Source organism: Dermochelys coriacea, chromosome 4 (assembly GCF_009764565.3).
Source record: "Dermochelys coriacea isolate rDerCor1 chromosome 4, rDerCor1.pri.v4, whole genome shotgun sequence".
In the NCBI taxonomy this organism is placed as follows: Eukaryota; Metazoa; Chordata; order Testudines; family Dermochelyidae; genus Dermochelys; species Dermochelys coriacea.
Window position 1 is genome coordinate 54,445,037 of NC_050071.1, and position 24,917 is coordinate 54,469,953.

The 24,917-nt window shown below is 39.6% G+C and overlaps 1 protein-coding gene across 1 annotated transcript in view; it reads right to left on the bottom strand.

Moving 5' to 3' along the window:
* INPP4B (inositol polyphosphate-4-phosphatase type II B) overlaps nucleotides 1-24,917 on the bottom strand; it is a 521,268-nt gene that overhangs the window by 141,958 nt on the left and 354,393 nt on the right. The window contains 2 exon segments of the mRNA XM_043513204.1: nucleotides 5,523-5,653; nucleotides 20,818-20,965. Coding sequence (XP_043369139.1) covers nucleotides 5,523-5,653; nucleotides 20,818-20,965 — 279 coding nt within the window.

Consider the following 24,917-nt stretch of genomic DNA (forward strand, 5'->3'; position numbering starts at 1 on the left):
GAGTCATTACACAAAGTAAAACTATTTCCCCATGGATTTCTCCCTCCCACCCCACCCCCCACTGTTCCTCTGATATTCTTGTTAACTGCTGGAATTAGCCTACATGCTTGTCACCATGAAAGGTTTTCCTCCTTCCCCCCCTGCTGTTGGTGATGGCTTATCTTAAGTGATCACTCTCCTTACAGTGTGTATGATAAACCCATTGTTTCATGTTCTCTGTGTGTGTGTATATAAATCTCTCCTCTGTTTTTTCCACCAAATGCATCCGATGAAGTGAGCTGTAGCTCACGAAAGCTTATGCTCTAATAAATTTGTTAGTCTCTAAGGTGCCACAAGTACTCCTTTTCTTTTTGAGAATACAGACTAACACGGCTGCTACTCTGAAACCTGTGATTATGCAAGGCACTGAATTTAGCCGTATAGAGTGGAAATCTGTCAACTTCATGAAAAAACTCGCACAGATACAGACAGACATCATCTTCCTCTCCAAATGCAAACAGATGGACATCATACCGAAAGGATCTGAAGGTAAAAAATCCATTACAATCTACATACCACACAGACTATGCTGACAGCTTGTGCCACACACTCTCAAGGAAACTGCGGAACCACCTGATCAACATCCTCTACAGCAAACAGGGAAAGATTAAGAATGAGCTCTCAAAACTGGATACTCTCATAAAGAACCAACCTTCCACACAAACTTCCTCGTGGCTGGACTTTACAAAAACTAGACAAGCCATTTACAAAACACACTTTGATTCTCTACAAAAGAAAAAGGACACTAAGCTATCTAAACTACTATATGCCACAAGGGGCCACAACAATGGTTCCCGTAACCCACCCAGCAATATTGTTAATCTATCCAACTATACTCTTAGCCCAGCGGAAGAATCTGTCCTATCTCGGGGCCTCTCCTTTTGCCCCTCCACCCCCACGAACATGATACAGTTCTGTGGTGACCTAGAATCCTATTTTCGACGTCTCAGACTCAAGGAATATTTCCAACACACCTCTGACCAACATATTAACCCACAGAGACCTTCCTGCCAACACTACAAAAAGAAGGATTCTAGGTGGACTCCTCCTGAAGGTCGAAACAGCAGCCTGGATTTCTACATAGACTGCTTCCGCCGACGTGCACGAGCTGAAATTGTGGAAAAGCAGCATCGCTTACCCCATAACCTCAGCCATGCAGAACACAGTGCCATCCACAGCCTCAGAAACAACTCTGACATCATAATCAAAAAGGCTGACAAAGGAGGTGCTGTCGTCATCATGAATAGGTCAGAGTATGAACAAGAGGCTACTAGGCAGCTCTCCAACACCACTTTCTACAAGCCATTACCCTCTGATCCCACTGAGAGTTACCAAAAGAAACTACAGCATTTGCTCAAGAAACTCCCTGAAAAAGCACAAGAACAAATCCGCACAGGACACACCCCTGGAGCCAGGACCTGGGGTATTCTATCTGCTACCCAAGATCCATAAACCTGGAAATCCTGGACGCCCCATCATCTCAGGCATTGGCACCCTGACAGCAGGATGTCTGGCTATGTAGACTCCCTCCTCAGGCCCTTCGTTACCAGCACTCCCAGCTATCTTCGAGACACCACCGATTTCCTGAGGAAACTACAGTCCATTGGTGATCTTCCTAAAAACACCATCCTAGCCACTATGGATGTAGAAGCCCTCTACACCAACATTCCACACAAAGATGGACTACAAGCCGTCAGGAACAGTATCCCCGATACTGTCACGGCTAACCTGGTGGCAGAACTTTGTGACTTTGTCCTGACCCATAACTATTTCACATTTGGTGACAATGTATACCTTCAATCAGCGGCACTGCGATGGGTACCCGCATGGCCCCACAGTATGCCAACATTTTTATGGCTGACTTAGAACAACGCTTCCTCAGCTCTCGTTCCCTAATGCCCCTACTCTACTTGCGCTACATTGATGACATCTTCATCATCTGGACCCATGGAAAAGAAGCTCTTGAGGAATTCCACCATGATTTCAACAATTTCCATCCCACCATCAACCTCAGCCTGGACCAGTCCACACAAGAGATCCACTTCCTGGACACTACGGTGCTAATAAGCGATGGTCACATAAACACCACCCTATATCGGAAACCTACTGACCGCTATTCCTACCTACATGCCTCTAGCTTTCATCCAGATCATACCACTCGATCCATTGTCTACAGCCAAGCGCTACGATATAACCGCATTTGCTCCAACCCCTCAGACAGAGACAAACACCTACAAGATCTCTATCATGCATTCCTACAACTACAGTACCCACCTGCTGAAGTGAAGAAACACATGACAGAGCCAGAAGAGTACCCAGAAGTCACCTACTACAGGACAGGCCCAACAAAGAAAACAACAGAACGCCACTAGCCATCACCTTCAGCCCCCAACTAAAACCCCTCCAACGCATCATCAAGGATCTACAACCTATCCTGAAGGACGAGCCATCGCTCTCTCAGATCTTGGGAGACAGACCAGTCCTTGCTTACAGACAGCCCCCCAATCTGAAGCAAATACTCACCAGCAACCACACACCACACAACAGAACCACTAACCCAGGAACCTATCCTTGCAACAAAGCCCGTTGCCAACTCTGTCCACATATCTATTCAGGGGATACCATCATAGGGCCTAATCACATCAGCCACACTATCAGAGGCTCCTTCACCTGCGCATCTACCAATGTGATATATGCCATCATGTGCCAGCAATGCCCCTCTGCCATGTACATTGGCCAAACTGGACAGTCTCTACGTAAAAGAATGAATGGACACAAATCAGACGTCAAGAATTATAACATTCAAAAACCAGTTGGAGAACACTTCAATCTCTCTGGTCACTCGATCACAGACCTAAGAGTGGCTATACTTCAACAAAAAAGCTTCAAAAACAGACTCCAACGAGAGACTGCTGAATTGGAATTAATTTGCAACTGGATACAATTAACTTAGGCTTGAATAGAGACTGGGAATGGATGAGTCATTACACAAAGTAAAACTATTTCCCATGGTATTTCTCCCTCCCACCCCACCCCCCACTGTTCCTCTGATATTCTTGTTAACTGCTGGAATTAGCCTACCTGCTTGTCACCATGAAAGGTTTTCCTCCTTCCCCCCCCTGCTGTTGGTGATGGCTTATCTTAAGTGATCACTCTCCTTACAGTGTGTATGATAAACCCATTGTTTCATGTTCTCTGTGTGTGTGTATATAAATCTCTACTCTGTTTTTTCCACCAAATGCATCCGATGAAGTGAGCTGTAGCTCACGAAAGCTTATGCTCTAATAAATTTGTTAGTCTCTAAGGTGCCACAAGTACTCCTTTTCTTTTTGAGAATACAGACTAACACGGCTGCTACTCTGAAAGCAAGGTAGGCTAATTCCAGCAGTCCCCTGTCCCCTGAGCTATGCATCCCAGGGGATTGCAGCAGGGGCTGGGGTCGCGCCCGCCCTGCACTCACTGGGCGGCTGGAAGTAGAGCGACCCAGACCCAGCCTGTTCCACTCTGCCGGCTCCCAGCTGTGCCACCAGTGAGTGCTAGGGGTGGTTCCCCACCTTCCCCCAAGCCTGGAAGCCAGGGGAGCAGAGTGGAGAAGGCTGGGGCCAGGTTGCTCCACTTCCCGCCGCCCCATGAGAGCGGGGACAGGCCTGACCCCTGCTGCCTTCCTGAATTGGCTGCTCCTGCCTCCCAAAGCCCTTCGGTGCAGCCCCCCACCTTGTGGAGGCCTGGGATGCACGCCCCTCTTAGAAGCCTCGGGCCGGCCCCCCCCCACAGGGGGCTGCATAGGGCACCACAATCTCTAGGGACGGCCCTAGTGTATGTGTAGGTAAATTGAAATCCACCCTCAGGTGTTATAGTATGTTCAGTATTGATCGGGAAGAAGGAAGAATGATAAAAGTGAATTTTTCAACCATTAACATTTTGGACAAGAAAGACTGTCTCTGAAATATTTTCCACAAGGTGGCAATTATGGCATAATTACTTGTGTCCAGTTCAGCATACAGATGGAGATTACTCTGCTGTGCATTGTTTGAGGTAAACATTCACTTTAGAACTGTGGTTACTCCATTTTTCTCAGCGTACACAAGAGCCCTTAGCAAGGGCATTTACTGCTGGGATTGTTTGCTGAAATAGCAAGCTTTATGTGACTAATACAGCATAGTCCTGGAAAGCAAATTTCAAAATTATAGGTTTGTCTACTGGCACCTGCTTTAAGCATTCCGCTCATTCAGAGAGAAAGCAGAAACAACTCTATCCATTTAGAACAAATCAAAATTTTAAATATTGAATTCTCGTAACAAACTACCCAGAAACAACCTATGCTCCCAAACTTAATTTATGGAGATTATCAGAGGCATTAAACAAGTATAATAAATAAACAATAAGGATATTCAGCAAATAATACTGAATGTCAGGTAAATTAGAGAAAAATAGAATGTGTAAGTGAACAGATTGTGAATCACCAAAAAATGTGTAATTGAAGGCGTTAATTATTATGCATTAATTGCTCAGCTCTTGTTTGGTGTGTATCTTGCTGGTGGAGAAACTAGCCAATTTCCCATGCATATAGTGCACCGTAAATGTGTCACAGATGTTGTATTGGGTTGCAGGCACATGGACAAACTCCCCTCTTTATGCATTGCAGTCTATAGGCAGAGTGGTGCATAGTATATTTACAGAGCCAGCACCAAGGCAATTATCCTTTGCACTTCACACCAGCACATAATACCTCCTGTATAGCAAAAGTAGAGTTGCAAATAGCTTCACTTTTGGACCCCTGCTGGTAACTCATAGCAACTATCTGATGATAGGCTGCCAAGCCTAGGAGTTCAATGCTTTCCTGGCTGTGGGCAATGCCTCTAACAAATCAGGGAGGGAAAATTTTGGATCTGATGCTGACTGATACACCTTTCAATGCAACTCCATCAACAGATGTTCTTGAAAAGGTGGCTGCATTTCGTTGTTACTCTTTAATATCTTTAGTGACTGGTTGGCTCAATGAACAAGCTGTGTGGACTACTTGTAGGATACTGTATGTGGAGTAATGATTTGGATGTCAGATACACCTACTGTCCCATGTGGTTTGCTCACTTGTATGATTATAAACTGTGCAAATCCTGAAAATGAACTGAGGTACATGAAAGGTAGTGCAGACTTCACTTCTTGACAGGAAATGTGCTCAGAAGTAGGGCGCTTATTACTACTTCAGAAATGTTGGAAAACAAGCTACTATGTTTTTTCAAAGTTGTGTGGGAATTGTATGTACAAATTTGAGTAACATATGACAGGATTTGGGCATGTAACTCCTAACTGAACTCCTGTGCAATATACAACTTGTACACACAATATACAATCTCTCCTCTTCCCCCAACAACTACTCCCATTCTGAATTGTGTTTAATTCTCTTTTAATACACTCAAGTGAAATGTCCATTATACAAGATACTCATTACCTCTGATGGAGGACAGAAACTATTTCCATACCTGAATTTTTCCCAAGATCTGCAAGAGTGTCCTGGTACATGTTTAGCATCTGTTCACAGTGTGCAATAACATTTTTACGCATATTGTCCCAATGTGGAGCAAGTTCCCCAAGCTCTTTTAGGTCCTGATTCCTGCATCAAAAGGAAAAAAGGATGGCATTAGCCCAAATACAGTATGTTAAGTAGGGCTGTGAAGTGATTAAAAAAATTAATTGTGATTAATCGCACTGATAATAATATAATCCCATTTATTTTAATATTTTTGAATGTTTTCTACATTTTCAAATATATTTATTTTAATTACAACACAGAATACAAAGTGTACAGTGCTCACTTTATATTTATTTTTGATAACAAGTATTTGCACTGTAAAGAAACAAAAGAAATAGTATTTTTCAATTCACCTAATACAAGTACCCTAGTGCAATCTCTTTATCATGAAAGTTGAACTTACAAATGTAGAATTATGTATAAAAAACTGCATTCAAAAATAAAACAATGTAAAATTTTAGAGCCTGCAAGTCCACTCAGTTCTACTTCTTGTTCAGCCAATCGCTCAGACGAACAACTTTGTTTACATTTGCAGGAGATAATGCTGCCCGCTTCTTTCTTACAGTGTCACCTGAAAGTGAGAACAGCGTTTGCATGGAACTGTTGTAGCGGCTTTGCAAGATATTTGTGTGTCAGAAGCGCTAAAGATTCATATGTCCCTTCATGGTTCAACCACCATTCCAAGGGACATGCGTCCATTCTTCGACAATGACCAATATCAGCTGCTTCAGGAAGAAGCCCTGCAGTAGGCTGTTAGGAGGACACTTTGAGGTGTCCTCTTACCCTCAGTAATGAGAGATTGGCTCATGCCCTGAAGCTGAAGGGTTTATATCACTTCCAAAGTGCTTGGCTTTTGGTACTGATATCATTTATGTAAATATACTCCCCGTAAATGTCAAAAATTTTTTTTTTTTGCATCCTGGTAAACTTTGGCCTGTGATATGTTGTGACGATGGGTACCACAGGCTAATTATTTTTGTATGAAAGAGTATTTCCTTTTACCGGGTTTGGATTTACCACCTTTCAGTTGCCTAGGATGGCCCCTTGTTCTTGGATTATCATTGTCCCATTCATTATTGTGTGTACTTTTTATCGTATCGCCTCACATTTATCTCTTCTATAATACCAATCTTTTCAAGTTCTCTTCATATGAGAGTCTTTCCTTGCCCTAATCCTTCTCATCTCCCGTCTTTGTCTCTATTTCTACTATGATCTTTTTTAAGATGGAGTGATCAAACCAGAGCACAGTATTCCAGATGAGGGTGTGCCACTGACTTCTAAAAGAGCATAATATTTTCCATTTTATTCTTATGCCTCATAATATTTGGTTTGGTGTTTTTAACGATCACTGAGCATTGTATGGAGGTCTTCATTGAGCTCCTCACAATGATAGCTGGGGTGAAAGCCTGTCCTGACTGAAGTCAGGGTTATGTTTGACATTGACTTTATTGAGGTTAAAATTTCATCCTAGGCTTTTTTCATGACCTGATCCAGTTAATTGAGAACCCGTAATGTGTATGAATAGTTCAAAATATTGCCTTCAGATGTCATTATTTTGTATGGTCAGTACTGAATATGTTTCCTCTAGAGAACTTTAGGCTTCTAAGCAATTCTCACATTGTCATAGCCATGGGAATAAGAAAGTGACTTTTGCTATTATATGATCATTACAGTGGTAGCACACTCTAGACACTATACAAATAGTAAATACATTCATATAAAGGCTATTCTCCATAACTATTTCAGCTACCTTTACTGGTCCCCTAAAACTCTGAACCGACACTAGTAATCATCCATGTATATTTGAAAGTCAAAATGCAGAGTATTAGTCTGGACATGCCTTTTGAGCCATGTGGAACAGGGATGCTCAGAGTTTACCTAACCAAGAGCCAAACTGGAAACTTGTCACAAGAGCAAGGGCTACATACTGTTTTACACTGTGGATCAGATTGCAGTCACTCTAATGCAGTCATATTCATGGATTGCACTATTAAAATGAGCATAGCCAAGTGATTCTTATAAAACTCTGAAAAGTACACTTTAGCCACCTTTGATGCAGGAGTTCAGAAGGAGAAATGGAGATGTTTGTATGTAGGCACAAAGACAACAATTCCAAACTGACTTGCATGTACAGGTGAGGGGCCACTTGAAAAGTCTGCACCTTCTGTCAGGGTGGAAAGGTAGGAAAACCTGCAGTTGAGTTGGAGTCTTGTACACCAGTAACTCTCTCCGGCAATGGTGTCAGCACACCAGTGGCCTAGCCTTTGTTCGTTTTTTTTTTTTAAAGGCATCACAGTGAGGGAGGATTTTGAAGGAAGATTCTGAGGTAGCTTTGTGGATGTTTACAAGGAGCTCCTCCAAGAGTAAGGGACAGTATGGGAGAAAGCACAAAAGTGGTTGTTTTGAAAATTTAACAAGTGGGCAATAGAAACTGGCATCATGGGCCTATCAGAGGCAGGAGTTGACATCTTGACAGTGAATGGGAGATGATAGGGTGCAGCTAGGCAGTGAAGGGTCTTGAAAGTGAAGACAAGTATTTTATATTTGCTGTGATTAAGAAGGGGGAGGCCATAGAGGGATGTGAAGAAAGGGGTACAGTCAAAGAAATGGACTAGAAGAATAGTCTTTGCAGCAGCATTTTGCATGGATGTGAGCAGGGCAAGACTGCATTTGTCAGAACTAGAGAGAAGGATGTTGCTGTAACTGAGACATGATGATCAGAGCCTCAATGGGAATTTTAGCTGTGTGGATAGATATGAATGGTCTTTTCTTAGACCTGGTCTATACTACACCTGCTGGTTGATCTAAGCTACGCAATTTGAGTTACATTAGTAGCGTAACTCAAGTCAACATAGCTTAGATCTACTTACCATGGGATCCACACTATGCTATGTCGACGGGAGATGCTCTCCTGCCAACATTGCTTCTGCCTCTCATTGAGATGGAGTACAGAAATCAATGGGAGAGCACTCTCCCATCGATAAGCGTCTTCACTAGACCCGCTAAATCGATGCCGCTGCATCGATTGCACCAGTGTCAATTTAGCTCCGCGGTGAAGAGAAGCCCTTAGAGATGTTATCCAGAAAGGATAAGAGGTTTGGATGTAGCCTGGATGTGAGGACCTAGAGAGAGCTCAAAGTCAAAGATGATGCCCAACTTATGGGCCTGAGTGACAGAAGGATGGTGGTGATGCCCACAGTGATTGAGAAAGGATATGAGGACGACGACTTGGGTGGAGGGGAAGAGCAAGAGCTCTGTTTTAGCCGTGCAGAGCTTGAGTTGATCCAACTACTCTGTAGAGCAGATTTTCAGCTGTTGTAAATTGGTGTAGCTCTATTGACTTTATTGGAGCTACAGCAGTTTATGCCACTTGAGAATCTGAACTAAAACTCCACTAGTCATTCTATAAAAAGGGTTTATTGATGCTATTTGCCTTTCTCTCATAGTGTTATTTGGCTTAACAATATTTGTAACATGATTTGGGACCTTCAGATAAAATATGCTATGGAAGGGTAAAGTTCTATTATGAAAGGAATAGAAAGACATTTTTAAAGATCGAATGCTACATATCTTATTCTTCTTTGGTTATAAACCACAGTACTTATAGTCAGTCTCTCTCTCACATTCTCTCTTTTGTTACTTGAGTCTATTGTTTTGCATCCTCATAGGTATTTCGCAGCTAATAATGATAAAGGTGATATTACAGGTATTTACCTTCATGAACTATTAGTGATGAGGTTTACAATCCAAATGGACTAGATACAACAGACATCATAATAAAGTATTTTTAACCATAACTCAAAAAGAGAATTGTAATGACTTACCATCATTGAGCTAGATGGTAGGAGTACAGATGAGAAAAGTTGTAATAAAATCCTAAACATCCAAATACTACTTACTTTATTTTGTGGTTTTTTTATTGCTATCGTTTATGATTAAGGGAAGGAATACTGGCAAAAGCCACTAATATTAACACTTCCATGCTAAATTCTAGATGTGCATCATACTTCAGATTTAATTTGATAAGATATCATGAGTCCTGTAGGCCCCTATTAGGGGACTTTTTTGCTTTGTACTTATATTCCCCAAAGTTCATTGTCTGTACTTAGATACAGTATAACCATCCATAACTTGTTTTTTCTATGTGCTGCTTCCCTGCTGACTTCACATCTCACCAATAATTCCGTATGCAAATACTCATCCTTTGTATTAGCTTACAACTTTAATTTACATCTGACAGAGAGAGAAAGACAGAGGAGAACAAACATATCTCGTCTGACAGAAAATGTTTTTTTATTTCTGCTGGTGACTCTTACCTTGATACAGAATGTATTTTTAGTATATATATTTAACTCCTTACACAGTACCTCTACATACATTTCACAATGATATTACTAACCAGCATGACTCTGGCTTTCATTAAGACCTCTCATGACATTCTTTGGTGAACTAGAATGTACAGACCAAGAATCAGGAGATTCCTATAACCAGCCGCCTTCCAGCTGGTATTAAGAGGCTCTCAGATCATGTTCAGCTATCCACTCATCACAGTCATTTTAGGGTCACTGCAGTCAGACATGAGTTACAGCAGTTTTGAAACAGATCTTACTTGCAACAGCAACTGAATAAACTTTCAGGCAACTCTAGCATTGGGGAAGGGGTACGAGAGGAGAAAAGAAAGGTGGTGGAGTTGAGTCAGACCCAAGGATAGGACCCATAACCTTTAACAAAATGTAGGTTTTGTAAAATGAAGAAGTTCTTCATAACTTCTTAAGCTAATCCTATAGCCTTTATTTAGAAAAAAATTTTAAAAAAACAAAACAAGGATTTGGCCCAACATTAATAGACATATTTATTTTAAGTGCAATTGAAAACAGCTTTTTTTTAAATGCTGACAACCAAAGCACTGCAGTGTTCTGTTAATATATGTGACCCAGAAGTGAAACTGGCTAGAATCTGACCAGTGTAGTTTCACCATTCAAGTGAGTAAAAAAGTAAATAGTATAATTAGATAAAGGTAAATGAGATCATTTATCTTCATTTTCAAGATCTAAAATGTGATAGGTAACACTGGTAAAGAAATTATTTTTTTTTAAAAATAACCCAATCCTACTTCCACTGACATCAATGTGAGTTTTGCTGTTGACTTCAGATTTATACCTGTATAAATTTAGACACTTTAAATCAAATATAAAAAAATAATTATAGCAAGAAATTAGTTATTTTAAAAAAAGTGTTATGAGTCAATGGCAAGTAGTCAATATTCTCTGGAGGCTGCTAAAACCATTTTGATGTTTTGTTTTGCTTTGTTTGTTTCTTTTAAGTATTTCCACTTCAGAAAAAAAAAGTGGTTCCCTGGGAGCCCTCATGAATTAGTCTCTCCACTTCTAAGGACTGTACAGTAGCAATTCACATAAGGCATTGGTGGGGAGTGAGCAAAACTGTTCAGCAAATCAGGCAAGTTTTCTTCTCAACAACTCAATCTAGTGCAGAGCCAAGATCTTTAACTTTCTGTGCTATTGAAAGTCGTGCATTTCTTCTGTTGAGCAGGGGCCCCAAAAATAAAACATTAATGATAACTGTGGGATAAACTCAAGTGGCAGGTGGGGAAAAAATATCAAAAGCCCAATACACTGTAGCTATGCTTGTTTGTGTAGGATCGTAAAATGATCTCAATTTCATTCAAGTCAGCCCTCAAAAGAACGTACAGGAAAACTGATAATTTGCCAAAGGATTTCCTTTTGGATTTTTAGTGACATGTATGGTTTCCGCAAAATTGCTGTTTTGACCTAGTGAATGTAGCTGCAAGGCTGAAGATTAAGCAGTAGAGGAATGCATCCTGATTCAACAGTTGATATCTGTGGGGGAAAAGGGGAAGGATGGTTGTCAGTTAAGCTGTTTGTTTTTTGAACATGCATTAGGTGTGTATGAATACATTTTTTTCAGAATAAATGTAGTTATGATAATAGTTGGGCTGACACCACTGGAAACTAAAGTACTTGCTATTTCCTGATCTTTGTCCATTACTTTGGCAATTAACATATTTCACAAAGTACTGCTAGCTGCCAGTGAGCTCCTCCTCACCTGCATTAAGGGAGAGAGAATAGCTCAGTTCTCATGCTGATGCATTTATGCCAGATGAACACTTAACAAAAACACCAAAGCAAGCAGCACCCTTATTCACACAGCTGGTATTAGTGTTCTTTATTAAGCGTCCATTAGCAACTGGACTGAAACTCGTTCATTTCACATATACTATGAAATGGTAATGACTTTTGTTATCTAGTAATCATACTATTTGAAATATTATATAAAGAACAGATTAGTAGTTTATAAACATTAAATATTAGTTTTCTAAATTAGGCCTTTTTCTTAAAATTAGGGCAGTCGATTAATCGCTATTAACTCAAAAAATTAATTGTGATTAATCGCACTGTTAAACAATAGAATACAGATTGAAATGTACAGTATTAAATTTTTGGAATGTTTTTCTACATTTTCAAATATATTGATTTCTGTAAAACACAAAAACTACAGTGCTCACTTTATAGTATTATTTTTATTACAAATATTTGCACGATAAAAATGATAAACAAAATAAATAGTATTTTTAATTCACCTCATACAAGTACTATAGTGCAATCTCTTTATTGTAAAAGTGTAACTTACAATGTAGATTTTTTTTTGTTACATAACTGCACTCAAAACAAAACAATGTAAAACTTTAGAGCCATAAAAGTCCACTCAGTCCTACTTCTTGTTCAGCCAATTGCTAAGACAAATAAGTTTGTTTACATTTACTGGAGATGATTCTGTCATCTTCTTATTTACAATGTCACCAGAAATGAGAACAGGCATTTGCATGGCACTTTTGCAAGGTATTTACATGCCAGATATGCTACATATTCGTATGCCCTTCATGCTTCGGCCACCATTTCAGAGGACATGCTTCAATGCTGATGATACTCGTTAAAAAAATGCATTAAATAAATTTGTGACTGAACTCCTTGGGGGAGAATTGAATATTTCCTGTTCTGTTTTACCCACATTTTGCCATATATTTCATGTTATAGCAGTCTTGAATGATGACCCAGCACATGTTGTTCATTTTAAGAACACTTTCACTGCAGATTTGACAAAATACAAAGAAGGTACCAATGTGAGATTTCTAAAGATAGCTACCGCACTCGACCCAAGTTTAAGAATATGAAGTGCCTTCCAAAATCTGAGAGGGAGGAGGTGTGGAGCATGCTTTCAGAAGTCTTAAAAGAGCAGCACTCCGACGCAGAAACTACAGAACCCGAACCACCAAAAAGAAAATCAACCTTCTGCTGGTGGCATCTGACTCATGATGATGAAAATGAACATGCGTTGGTCTGCACTGCTTTAGATTATTATCGAGCAGAATACATCAACAAGTGTTGCAGTGACACCTCTGATTGCAGTGTAGACATACCCGCTGTTACAAGTAGTGTTGGAAGGATTAGATTTTTTATCTGTAAATATTGGTAATATCAATTTCACCATACTCAAACCAATGAAAAAAATCTCCACCAATAATAATCAAAATTTACAGACAGGCAAAGTAAGGAATATGCTGTTTGAGAACCTATTACAGTTTGACCTAAGGAATTTACATGTGATGCTGATAATTTGTGCTTTAACGGTTATAAAGCTTTAACTTTTTAATCTTAATGCTTAGTATCATTACATAATTATTGCCTGCCCCTGCAGAATTTCCTGAAACTGAACATTTAAATCAATAAAAAAATTTAAAAAATGTTTAAACAAACATCATTATCCATCAAAATTATAAATATAAAAATTGAATTCCACCAAGCTTAATTATATGGAAAAATCAGAGTTCCCCTACCACATTGTTTCTAGATCACATACATCATCATTTATGGATAGGTGCATATACCTTTTTCTTTAGTGTTAGAAAATGTGTAATATGCTATAATTGGATTGTAGATATCAGTGGGAACTGGATGTATATATCCAGGATAGAATTTGACCCTTATTTTCTTATATTAATAGCTGCAAAAAATGCACATAGAGAGGAACATATGCCCTCCTGGTGTAAAATTCTGTGTATTAAAGTGAAATACATACTGTATCTTGCATTCAAAAGTGTTCTATTAGAGATCTTTGAGTTCCCCCATTCTCAGACTTCTCCAATGGTAACTCACATTCAAGCTCTGCTACTTCAACAATTAAAACAGGGAATTCTGCTTCTCTATCCTCTTCTCAGAAATACTCACGAATCAAAATGCTTTGAAGGGAAACTACATATTTCTTTTGCCCACCCTATTTTCTCTCTCTAGATTGGCAGCAAAGAAGGTGTTTAGCATTTCATGCCCTCCTGTATTGCTGTATACTAAAAGTAGCTTATCTGCAGCTAACTCTATCACACAACAAATCACAGCACTAGAGACCATTTTAAGGCACTAATTTTTTTGCAGCAAATATGTGCTGCTTTCTGGTGTGATTTTTTTTAAGGCAGCTCTGAAAATTCCTCCTTGCTTTTTACAGCATTAACCTTTGCTCCAAGCTAATTATGAGCAAGAGGACAAAAAGCTACATAATTGTGGTAAAATTAGTATCTTGTGTCCTTTAGACTCTAGTAAAAGGGGTTGTCTAAAGACCAGAGGTGCTATTCATTGAAAGCAATCAGTTTAATTTACAAAGGACTATTTTATTCTCTTCTGCCATTTCTCAATAGATAAGTAGAAGACAGGGTTTTCTCCAACCCACTGTTATCAGAAAAGACACGCATAGATGTGCACTAACATCTTTTCAATGACTGCACATTTTGATGCTTTAAAAAATGGACAGAGAAAATCACTGTCATTATGTTATAGAATTACCTAGAATAAGGTTTTAAAAGTCCTTAAGTGGGCACACAAAGAATCATGCACAGTACTAAAAAGTCATGAAAAATGTCCTCAATGCAGCCTTTTCATTCTATGCCTTCCACTGTGGCTTCAATCTCTTCTGTTCTCAGTGCAATGGCTCAAGTCCCACAGTCTAAATCATCACATGCCAAATTCAAGAACATTAATACCAATTCCCAAAAGATTGAAGAGATGCTTAAAACAAAAACAAAAAGAAGAAAAAAAAAGACAAATTATGAGTTTTCTCTATCACACTTGAATATTAAAAAGGGAACATAGAAAAATACATGGTTTCAGAACAGGGTCTGAACTTCACCAGTATTCTGTGACATTCAAAGAAAGAATTAAGACAATAGACAATGGATTATGAAATATTTATTTTATTGGCTTCTATACATGTTTGTACAAAAAAGTGGACTGAAGGTAGAAGAGAACAGATGTGCCTAATGCAGAAGGACAGCCTGATTGTGCTATCTTTGTACACTGGAAAGAGGGCTCAAGAAAAGTTCTGCACTTCATTCTTGTAATTTGTTTAAGGACTGTGACCAAAAACACTAAGGGACAAATTTATCCCTAGCATAAGTGGGTGCAACTTCCTTTCAGTCAAGGTTAAATTTGGTTCCCAGGGATTAAAAGAGATCCTAGTGGTAAACTTGTGAAAAATATACTGAAAAAAGCTTCCATTGTAGTATCCTCATTCTCTTGCCATTCTGATTTACTATCAGCACAAGCCATGTTTCACTTTTGCAGAATTGTACCGTGTAGCTGCTGAAATTTTTTGCAGAATTTACCATACTTAACTGAACATACCTTCCTTATCTGCAATCAAGTTTGAAAAAACTAATTTGCTTTTTTTTTTAAACAAGAAAGATGGACATAAGCAGAAACAAACATCGATTTCCTTCATACCCTAGCCAAAATCTGCCAAAAACACCACCACAAAGCAGACAAACACACACCACAAACTGGAAACCCACCATAAAACCATACAAAAAAATATGAAAATGAAGTCATTTGCTGGTGTACAACACAGAAACACATTCTTAATCACCATCACCACAGAGATTCAAACAGTAAAGCAGATGATCAGGGATGAATCCCCTAAAGTTATTTAAAAAAAAAAGGTCCTCTGTTGGTAGGGCCTGTTGAACCCTACTCGCTGAGTGACTTGAGTAAAATCATCCTCCAGCCTCAGAACCGGACTGGACTTTAGAGCGATAGCAAAGATCTAAACCTTAAGCCCCTGAGGGCAACTCCCTTCCCCTCCAGATTTAAGGTTCCTGAAGTCCCATAAAGCAATTAACACTTGAGGGAGGGGAGGATAAGTTAAGTGAAAGGTTACGTTGAAGTGGGAAGATCTAGGTTAAGAGATAACAGTTAAGTGAAGCCAGTTTTGAAGAAAATATTATTTAAAATTTCAGAAGTCCCCACATTTTTTGACTGGTTCTATGTGAGCAGCAATGACAGCAAACATTCTATCAATGATTTTGCCACCAGTGCTTTTGATGTCAGTATCAATTAAAGTTTTCATTTTTTTTAAAAAAGTATTTTCTTAGGCTCTTTCCTTTAGAGAAATCCTTCAAAACATAAACCACTGTTATGGCTGAAAGTTTGTCCGGGTGATTTACCCTAGAATCAGTTATTCATCCATTTACAGTGTGGCCACGCCCCCCAGCTGCTATCCTACCACCGTCATAGATAGGGCCCTACCAATTCAGGGCCCATTTTGGTCAATTTCACAGTCATAGGATTTTAAAAATAGTAAATTTCATGGTTTCATATATTTAAATCTGAAATTTCACAGTATTGTTAACCATGGGGTTCCCAACCAAATGGGGTAGTGGGGGGTTCACTATTGTAGGGGGCTCACAGTATTGCCACCCTTACTTCTGTGCTGCTGCCTTCAGAGCTGAGCAGCCAGAGGACAGCTCCGAAGGCAGCACCACCACCAGCAACAGTGCAGAAGTAAGGATGCAATACCATACCATACCATGCCATGCCACACTCACTTCTGCGCTGTTGCTGGCAACAGTACTGACTTCAGAGCTGGACTCCCAGCCAGCAGCTGCAGAGCTTCCTGCAGATGGTGGATGTGACTGGGCCTTGGCAGTGGCCCATGCAGAGGAAGGGAAATTCTTGTCCCTCCCCAGCCTGTCCAGGACTAACAGCTAGAGCCTGGTGCTTGGGAGCCAAAGGCCTTGAACTGGCTGTGTGTGTGTGGAGGGGAGTGGTGGCCAGGGCACCCCACGGACCACAGGGTCCTGGGCAGTCGCTCACGATCGCCCACCTGTAAGGCCAGCCCGAAAGGGACACCCCCTCCCATACCATGCCATCTCACTTCCTGCGCTGCTGCTGGCAGTGCCACTGGCTTTCAAAGCTGGGCTCCTGGCCAGCAGCTGCCACACTCTGGCCGCTCAACTCTGTGAAATCTGGTTTAACCCCTTCAGCCACCAGATTTCACAGGGGAGATTAGATTTCATGGTCTGTGAATCCTTTTTTCACAGTCATGAATTTGGTAGGGCCCTAATCATGGAAGACACTGGCTGCCAGTATTCCTCCCAGGTTGCCGCTCCTAGTGGTGAGCATCTCTTTGCCCCCCATTCTGCCAAAGCATAGTGAATTTTACACACACACACACACACACACACACACACACACACACACACACTTACACACACACACACACACACACTTTCTACTAAGTTTCAACAGCTACCCTAGTAGCAACACTGAAACTGTCAGTACCTGCCCCAGCCCCAGAGCAACTGCAACTTCTGTAAATTTGTCACTGGGAAGGTGATGAACAAGAGAGGGAAGCAGAGGCATGGATATTTCCTGTATGTGCTTCTGGTGAGATGTGCCACTCAGAGAGAAGACTGGGGCAGCAGATTTCTTCTACCTTTACACTCCAGGGTCCAGCAGGTGTGGACTAGAATTCTTCTTCTTCCGTGGAAGGCTGATGAAATTTATTTATTCAGCTTTGGCAGGCACGCAGATGCCATGCTGATGGGCGCCAGATAAGACAGACATACTTTTATTATTTACTCTTCCAATGTCACTTTCTTATTTTGATAAGAGTAATAAATTATAGTTAAAATGTAAACACCTGTTTTTTATGTTGTTATAGCCTCACCCAAGAAGCTCATTATTACAATACAATACTTCCTACTTCTGTAATGGTTTGGTAATGTTAATGCACAAGAAACAATATAGGTGAAATAATCCCTTACTATTTTGACCAATTAGGAAAATTAGGAAAGCAATTGAACTGTGCAGCCAGAGTAACTTGATTTCAACAATTTATGTAAAAAACAAAAAACCATACCAAACCCAGAACACTTGTATTCCCAAACAGGGACAGGCTATCCATTTTATAAATGTATAAACAATATGAAAGAGTAGAATCAAATACTATAATAATTCATCTAAGCTTTATATCACACCCATCATCATTGTATCTGAAGAAAATCATAGAAATTTTGGACTGGAAGGGACATCTAGTTCAATTCTCTGCCTAGATATTGTCTAGACCATTCCTGACAGGTATTTGTCTAACCTCTTCTTAAAAACCTCCAATGATGAGATTCCACAACCTCCCTTGGTAACTTGTTCCAGTGCTTAACTACCCTTACAGTAAGGAAGTTTGTTCTCATGTATAACCTAAATCACCTTTGCTGCATTTTAAGCCCTTTACTTCTTGTCCTATCCTCAGTGGCTAGGGAGAACAATGCATCACCCTCCTCTTTATAACACCCTTTTACCAACTTGAAGACTTATGTCCCCCCTAAGTTTTCTCTTTGCCAAACTAAACAAACTTTTTTCAATCTTTCCTCATAGGTCATGCTTTCTAGACCTTTCATTATTTTTGTTTCTCTCCCTCTGGACTTTCCCCAATTTGTCCTCATCTTTCCTGAAGTGTGGTGCCCAGAACTGGACACAGTACACCAGCTGAGGCCTTATGACTGCTGAGTAGAGTGTTGCTAATACACCCCAGAATGATGTTTGCTTTTTTTTGCAACTGTGTTACATTGTTGACTCACATTTAGTTTGTGATCCACTATAACCCCCAGATCCTCTTCTGCAGTATCCCTCCTAGGCAATCATTTACCATTTTGTATGTGTGCCACTGATTATTTCCTTCCAAAGTGTAGTACATTGCATTTGTCCTTATTAAATTTCATCCTGTTTATCTGAGACCATTTCTCCAGTTTGTCAAGATTGGTTTGACTTCTAGGACAGGAATGCTGTCCTCCAAAATGTTTGCAACCCCTCTTAGCTTGGTATCGTCCAAAATTTTTATAAATGTATACACTAAGTCATTATCCAAATCATTTATGAAGATATTGAATAGAACTGGACCAAGGACAGATCCCTGCAGGACCCAACTCAATATCCTCTTCCAGCTTGACTGAACTATTGATAACCACTGTCTGAGTTGGCTTTTCAAACCCAGTTGTGCATCCACCTTATAGTAGGTTCTCTAGGCTATATTTCTATAGTTTATTTATGAGATGATCATGTGAATATCAAAAGCTTTACTAAAGTCAAGATATATCACATCTACCGCTTCCCCCCCTATTTACAAGACTTGTTACTTGTTACTATGTCAAAGGAGGATATTAGGCTGGTTTGACACGATTTGTTCTTGACAAATCCACCGTATCACTTAATTTTCTTCTAGATGCTCACATACTGATTATTTGTTCCATTATTTTCTGGGTACCAAAGTTAAGATGACTGGTCTATAATTCCCTGGTTGTCCTTATTCCTTTTTTAGAGATGGGTACTATATTGACCTTTTCCAGTCCTCTGGGATCTCTCCTGTCTTCCACAAGTTCTCAAAGATAATTGCTAAAGGCTCAGAGATCTCTTCAGCCAGTTCCTTAAGTATTCTAAGGTCCTATCCACTTGAAAACCTGTCTAAGTAATGCTTGTTCTTTTCCTTTTTAGCCTCAGATCCTATCCCAGTTACACTCATGTTTCACTATATTAGTCATCCAATCACTGCTAACCTTTCTGGTGAAAACTGAAACAAAGAAGACATTTAACACTTCGTTCATTGCTGTATTTTCCATTATTGTCTTTGCCACCTTATTGTGAAATGGGCTGATCCTGTCCTTGGTCTTCCTCTTGCTTCTCTTGTATTTATAAAATGTTCTTCATGTCCTTAGGTAGTTTATTTTTTTGCCTTGACCTTTCTCGTTTGTCCATACAAGTTTGTGTTGTTTTATTATGTTCACAATTTGACCTCGTTTCCACTTTTTCTATGACTCTTTTTTTGAGTTTCAGGTTTGTTGAAGATCTCCTGATTAAGCCAGGGTGAATACCTTTAGTATGACTAAGGGCTGGATCCACCACTGCTGACAACAAGAGGAGTTTTGCCATTGACTTCAGGAGACATTGTAGGATGATTCTGGCCCTCACATGCTGCTCCAGTAGCATATAGGGGGTGCAGTGGAGTTCCAAAAGACCATGGTGAAAATTCTTCCACTGCAGGAGCTGCATAGAACCTATGTATGTAGCCCTAGATCCCCCCACCTTGCAGGCCCCACTGAAGTCATGCTAGAGAGCGAAGAGGGTGGATTGTGGCTATGGTGTTGTTACTTAGCATCTATGGAAATTCTGTGCAGCAGTGCAGCCCATGGGCAACCATGGGCAGACAGCTGTCTCAGCCCTGGAAGCAGCCAAGAATCTGGGTGGCACAAAAGTGGATTAATGCCACCTTTGGCTCCTGTCCACCTTTCCCTGCACTGTGTTTTCTGTTATGCTTCTGGGAGGTCCTTTTTGATTAGATAGGTACATTAATATAAGAAGATTGAACAAAGCACCACTTTGAAACCTGTCACACTTTTAACTAACAAATATAAATTAATTATAGGAAAATGATGTATATATTCGCTACTCCTACACTTAATTCCAACTGCATTGCATCTTATTGCTTGTGTTGTAGTAATCCGCACCATTGATGCTGCTAGGCATAAAGCCAAGCTCTCTATAGAGCAGTTCACACCATGTCATGTGTTATTGTGATTATAAAATGTTAATTATTCAAATATTTGTATTATTAATCAAACGTTGATTCTCAGAAGATCAGAGCCATGACTGTTTGGCACAATTCACTGCTCAGAATTTATAGTCACTAGCCTCTTAGAATTTCTGAGAAATGAATTGTGCTGATTACTGTCATAGCTATGAATTATCAGCTAATGAGATCATCATATTTCCTTATTCATTTCATAAAATATTTTAGTTTACCTTCACCAATAATCATGTATATTATCTCAACTAAGAAATAATGCATAAGAAAAGACATTAACAGTTTTTATTTTGTAATTTTGTTACTCTTACCTTCTCATATCCTCCTTTATGTGCAGATTGATCAATTCCTTGGGAACATGGAAAGAAAGAGTGCTCTCAGACATCTGTTCTCGGATATGCAGCCACTTGTTGTCAGATGTGGGAAATCTATATAACTTACAGATTGGGTTTTTTAACACTGTAGAAAAGAAAAAATGATGGCATTGCTTAATTGTGGCTATATGTTTCTTTCAGAAGCGACTACAATAGTTTAGTCCACAAAGGTAAAGTTATTTCTCTGTCCTCCTGTATTTCCAAACTTAAGTCCAAAGATAAACGTATTATTCATTAAAAGTATAGTACTGAAGGCTGCACTACCCAGTGCAGTAGATAATTAAATTCTACCTAGTACAGTAGGTTTCTGTTACATTTATCATTACTGCTGCAGTAAGAATGCAAGCTCAAGCTCTCTAGCACATATTCATGAGACAAAATAAAAAAGCAACTTAACTGATGTGAAATCTCATGTTAAGAGCTGGTAACATTATCTGTAACCATGTGCAAGGTGTGTTATGGAACTCTCAGGCTTCCATACAATTGAAACCATATAGGGCAGATGCAGCATATCCCAAATGATTTAGCTATTACGGTATATCCTTCCTAGATACAATACACAAAGGTCATTAACACAAACAGGTGTTGCATATGTTGCATATGTATTTTAAGAGAAAAATATGCCTCCCTGATGTCACTGCAGTCTAGCACCCTGCAGAACTGTATGTAACAATCTGGGGCTCAATCCTGCAGGCGCTGAGCGCTCTGTCCTAATCCAGAAAAGGGATTATTCTTGTGCTTAAATTCTTTGTCATGGAATGCCAAGGTCTCAGCACCTTGCACGTTTAAGCCTAAGAACAGCATGTTTTTTCTCTGAGATCTGATGCACAGTCATATTTTCATCAAAATTGCACAATGATGCTCTATGGTGAGCCTGTGCAATTCCTGTGCTCTCCTTATCTCTGCCCTTGAGCCCTTTTTCTGTGCTCTACTGATTCTCCAGAAGAAGCACACAGGGAAAACCTAGAAAAGATACTTTTTCCTTTACTTCCTAGATAAGCTTACTGGGAGATAAATGTTTGTCATTAAAACACACACACACACGCACACACACCAGCTGCTTTTTAATTCAGAATGACATTAGACAGCAATCTGAACCCTCCAACAATATCTTTCCATCAAGTTACTGATCTTTTCAGATTACTGGTAAAAGCTGCCTTGGACCAGCCTCTCATTGATACTGACACTCACTATTGTATAATTCAAAGAAATGCATTACCTGTGATCACTTTGAAGAAACTGTTGCTCTTAAAAGCACATCACCAAGTGGAACTTGCAACCTACATTACAACTCACTACTGTGAGAAGCGCTCTCTCCCGTTATTGCCTACGTACACAGATTCATGCAACATGAATAACACAGCTATAATAAACAAAGGCCAAACCATCAATGACTCACAAATGCACTTTAAAAAAAAATCAGACTTGTTATGAAAATTAAAAAAAAACTACTCCAGAAAAGGACTGAAATAAAAACAATAAAACTAGAGGATCTACATAAATGAGATGATTACTGGTAGGCAAAGTGACAACTCACTTCATAAAGAACCAATATTGCACATGCTCATTTTTAAACAGCTCTTGTTTATTTTCAGGAACTGTCCTCTTTCTCTGTTTTTGAAGAAATTTCATGAAACTACTACTCTTCCATGTAAAACTTAAGACCTCCAAGGTATCAACCTCTTTTTTATTAATAATACATTTACTTCTAAACTAAATTATTTAATATTAACAAAGAATAATTTTTAAAAGCAAACATAATAATTCTTAATGATGTTTAGCACAGATGAACAGCAGCATTTTTTGTCTACAGATCTCAAAGTACCTATACAAAAGTGATCAGGCATTATTGTTTTCATTTTACAGATGAAGGAAACTGAAACATGGAGGTTAAATGACTTGTCCAAGGTCACAAAGTATTTTTTTTCTAGTGCCTTATCCATTGTGATAGATGTCTGGGATTCAAAAGGATATATTAAAAATATCACTTGGTTCAAACACAACGAAACATTTCCTATTTTTTTCTTTTGTTGTGACTTTATGTGTCAAATCTAGCTTACTGTAATGTAGGAATCTGTTCACATGAGTACATTTCAGATGCTAAACTAGACATGAAAAGCTCTATACCATATTTAGCCTTATGGGGCATCCCATCCCTGTGTAACTTTTTGAAACATTTTCAAGGAAGAACCTGTAAATTTGCATTCACAACATGTAATAACTCACATTTGCCTGTGCAAACACAATGCACACTTAACTGCTAGATCTGTGCATATAAATACTGTTTGTGTTTGAGAACACAGGAATCTGTATGTGCAATAATGCCAAAAAACTTTATAAAAGGGGCCACCTTGAAAATTTGAAAACTCTATAGAGTTTTTCTTTTTGCATTTAACCAGAGTATAGGCAACACAAAAACTAGTGAACAATTGTTGCGTTGTATTGTCATCCTAGCAGTGTCTCAATGCTGACAAATGGCCAAAACTGCTATCCACAAGCAGGGACGTTTCTTCCCCATATGCAAGAAAATTTCACCAAATTTCCTGGTACCCAATGCAGCTGCATGCTACTCCAACCCTGCTCCGGCTCTTCCCCAGGCCCCCGCCCATGCTCGCCCCAGCCCCGTCCTTCCGCCCCCACTCCCGAAGATTGCAGCCATGCCCGACCCTGCACTCACCGCATGGTAAGTGGAGAAACCTGGCCCCCCTGCTCCGCTCCCCTGGCTCCCAGCCACGCTGCCGGCAAGTGCTGGGGGACGGTTCCGCCAAGCCTGGGAGCCAGGGAAGCAGAGCAGGCTGGGGCCGGGTCACTCCACTTCCCGCAGGAAGTGGCCAGCCCCCGTCTCCCATGGAGGCCTGAGGTCAACCCTGCCACTCCTCCCCGTGGAGGCCTGGGGCCCCACACAACTCACCCGTGGGGGAGCTGCATAGGGCACCAAAATAGCTAGGCATGGCCCTGTCCGCAAGCTCAAGAGAAGCATTTCAATTGAAAACTCTGGATCATATCTTGCAAACCTTTGCTCAATTCAGGAGTCCAAGTAGTCTTATTTGCAGCTTTGTCAACTCTTGTGATTTCTTTGAGAATTTTCAGATATTTGGAATTTTTCTTAAAGCCCCAGCTCTTGGAGTCAGGTGATTATTCAACAATCTTGCTCTTTTTTTTTTGGTTGCTTTGTTTTTTTAAGTTTCTGGACCTCATGGTTATGGAGAAAAGATTAGAAAACTTTAAAGGCTGAAAGCCAGAAGACAAATTAAAAAGCACCCCAAATTTATTATTGTTTAAATCTCATTATTTTTAAGACAGTCTCATGATTTTGAGGGGGTGTGCCTCATGACTTTTGAACGTTTGGCCTTGGCAGCAATTCATTTAGCTTTTCTAACGTATGGAGTAAAGGCTTGCCCAATCCAAAACTCCCTACATTTATAAATCTGTGAAATTTATGTAGAGAGAGACTTGCTTATGTACGAACTTTTAAAACATTTCACTGAGCAAAATGGAAAAAGTTCTCTTTTGAAAGTGCATCTACATGTGGAAGCCAGGAAATCACTGCTATGTATTTAACAAACTGCATTTTCCGACATTCTCACTGTAAATGTAAAGACCTCAGTATTTTCTGTTCCTTGGAAATCATTCACTTCGCCACATGCTATTCTTCATCCCCCACTTCAAATAAAACTTAAAAAACAAAAAGGGAACATTATTTCTTGTTTGAACTTCTGTTCACTGTCTAATGAAGATCAAAGCAAACTACTGTCATGTTGTAAATTCTAATACTGTTGCTATTTATGGATTTTTCCCTCTAGAATAAAAGCAAGTATACATATTATTTCAGAAAAAAAACTTCAGTTTTGTTCATTTTTATTAGATTTCAGTTATTTTTGTCCTTTTTCACACCTTTCCTTGAAAAACATGGGAGAAAATTACTTTAATTTCCAGTATTATAAATGGATAAGTGAATTTCTAATAGTATAAATGAAGTCTTGAGGTAAAAATGGAATAATGATGAGGCTCTATGAGATACGACATTCATTTACATC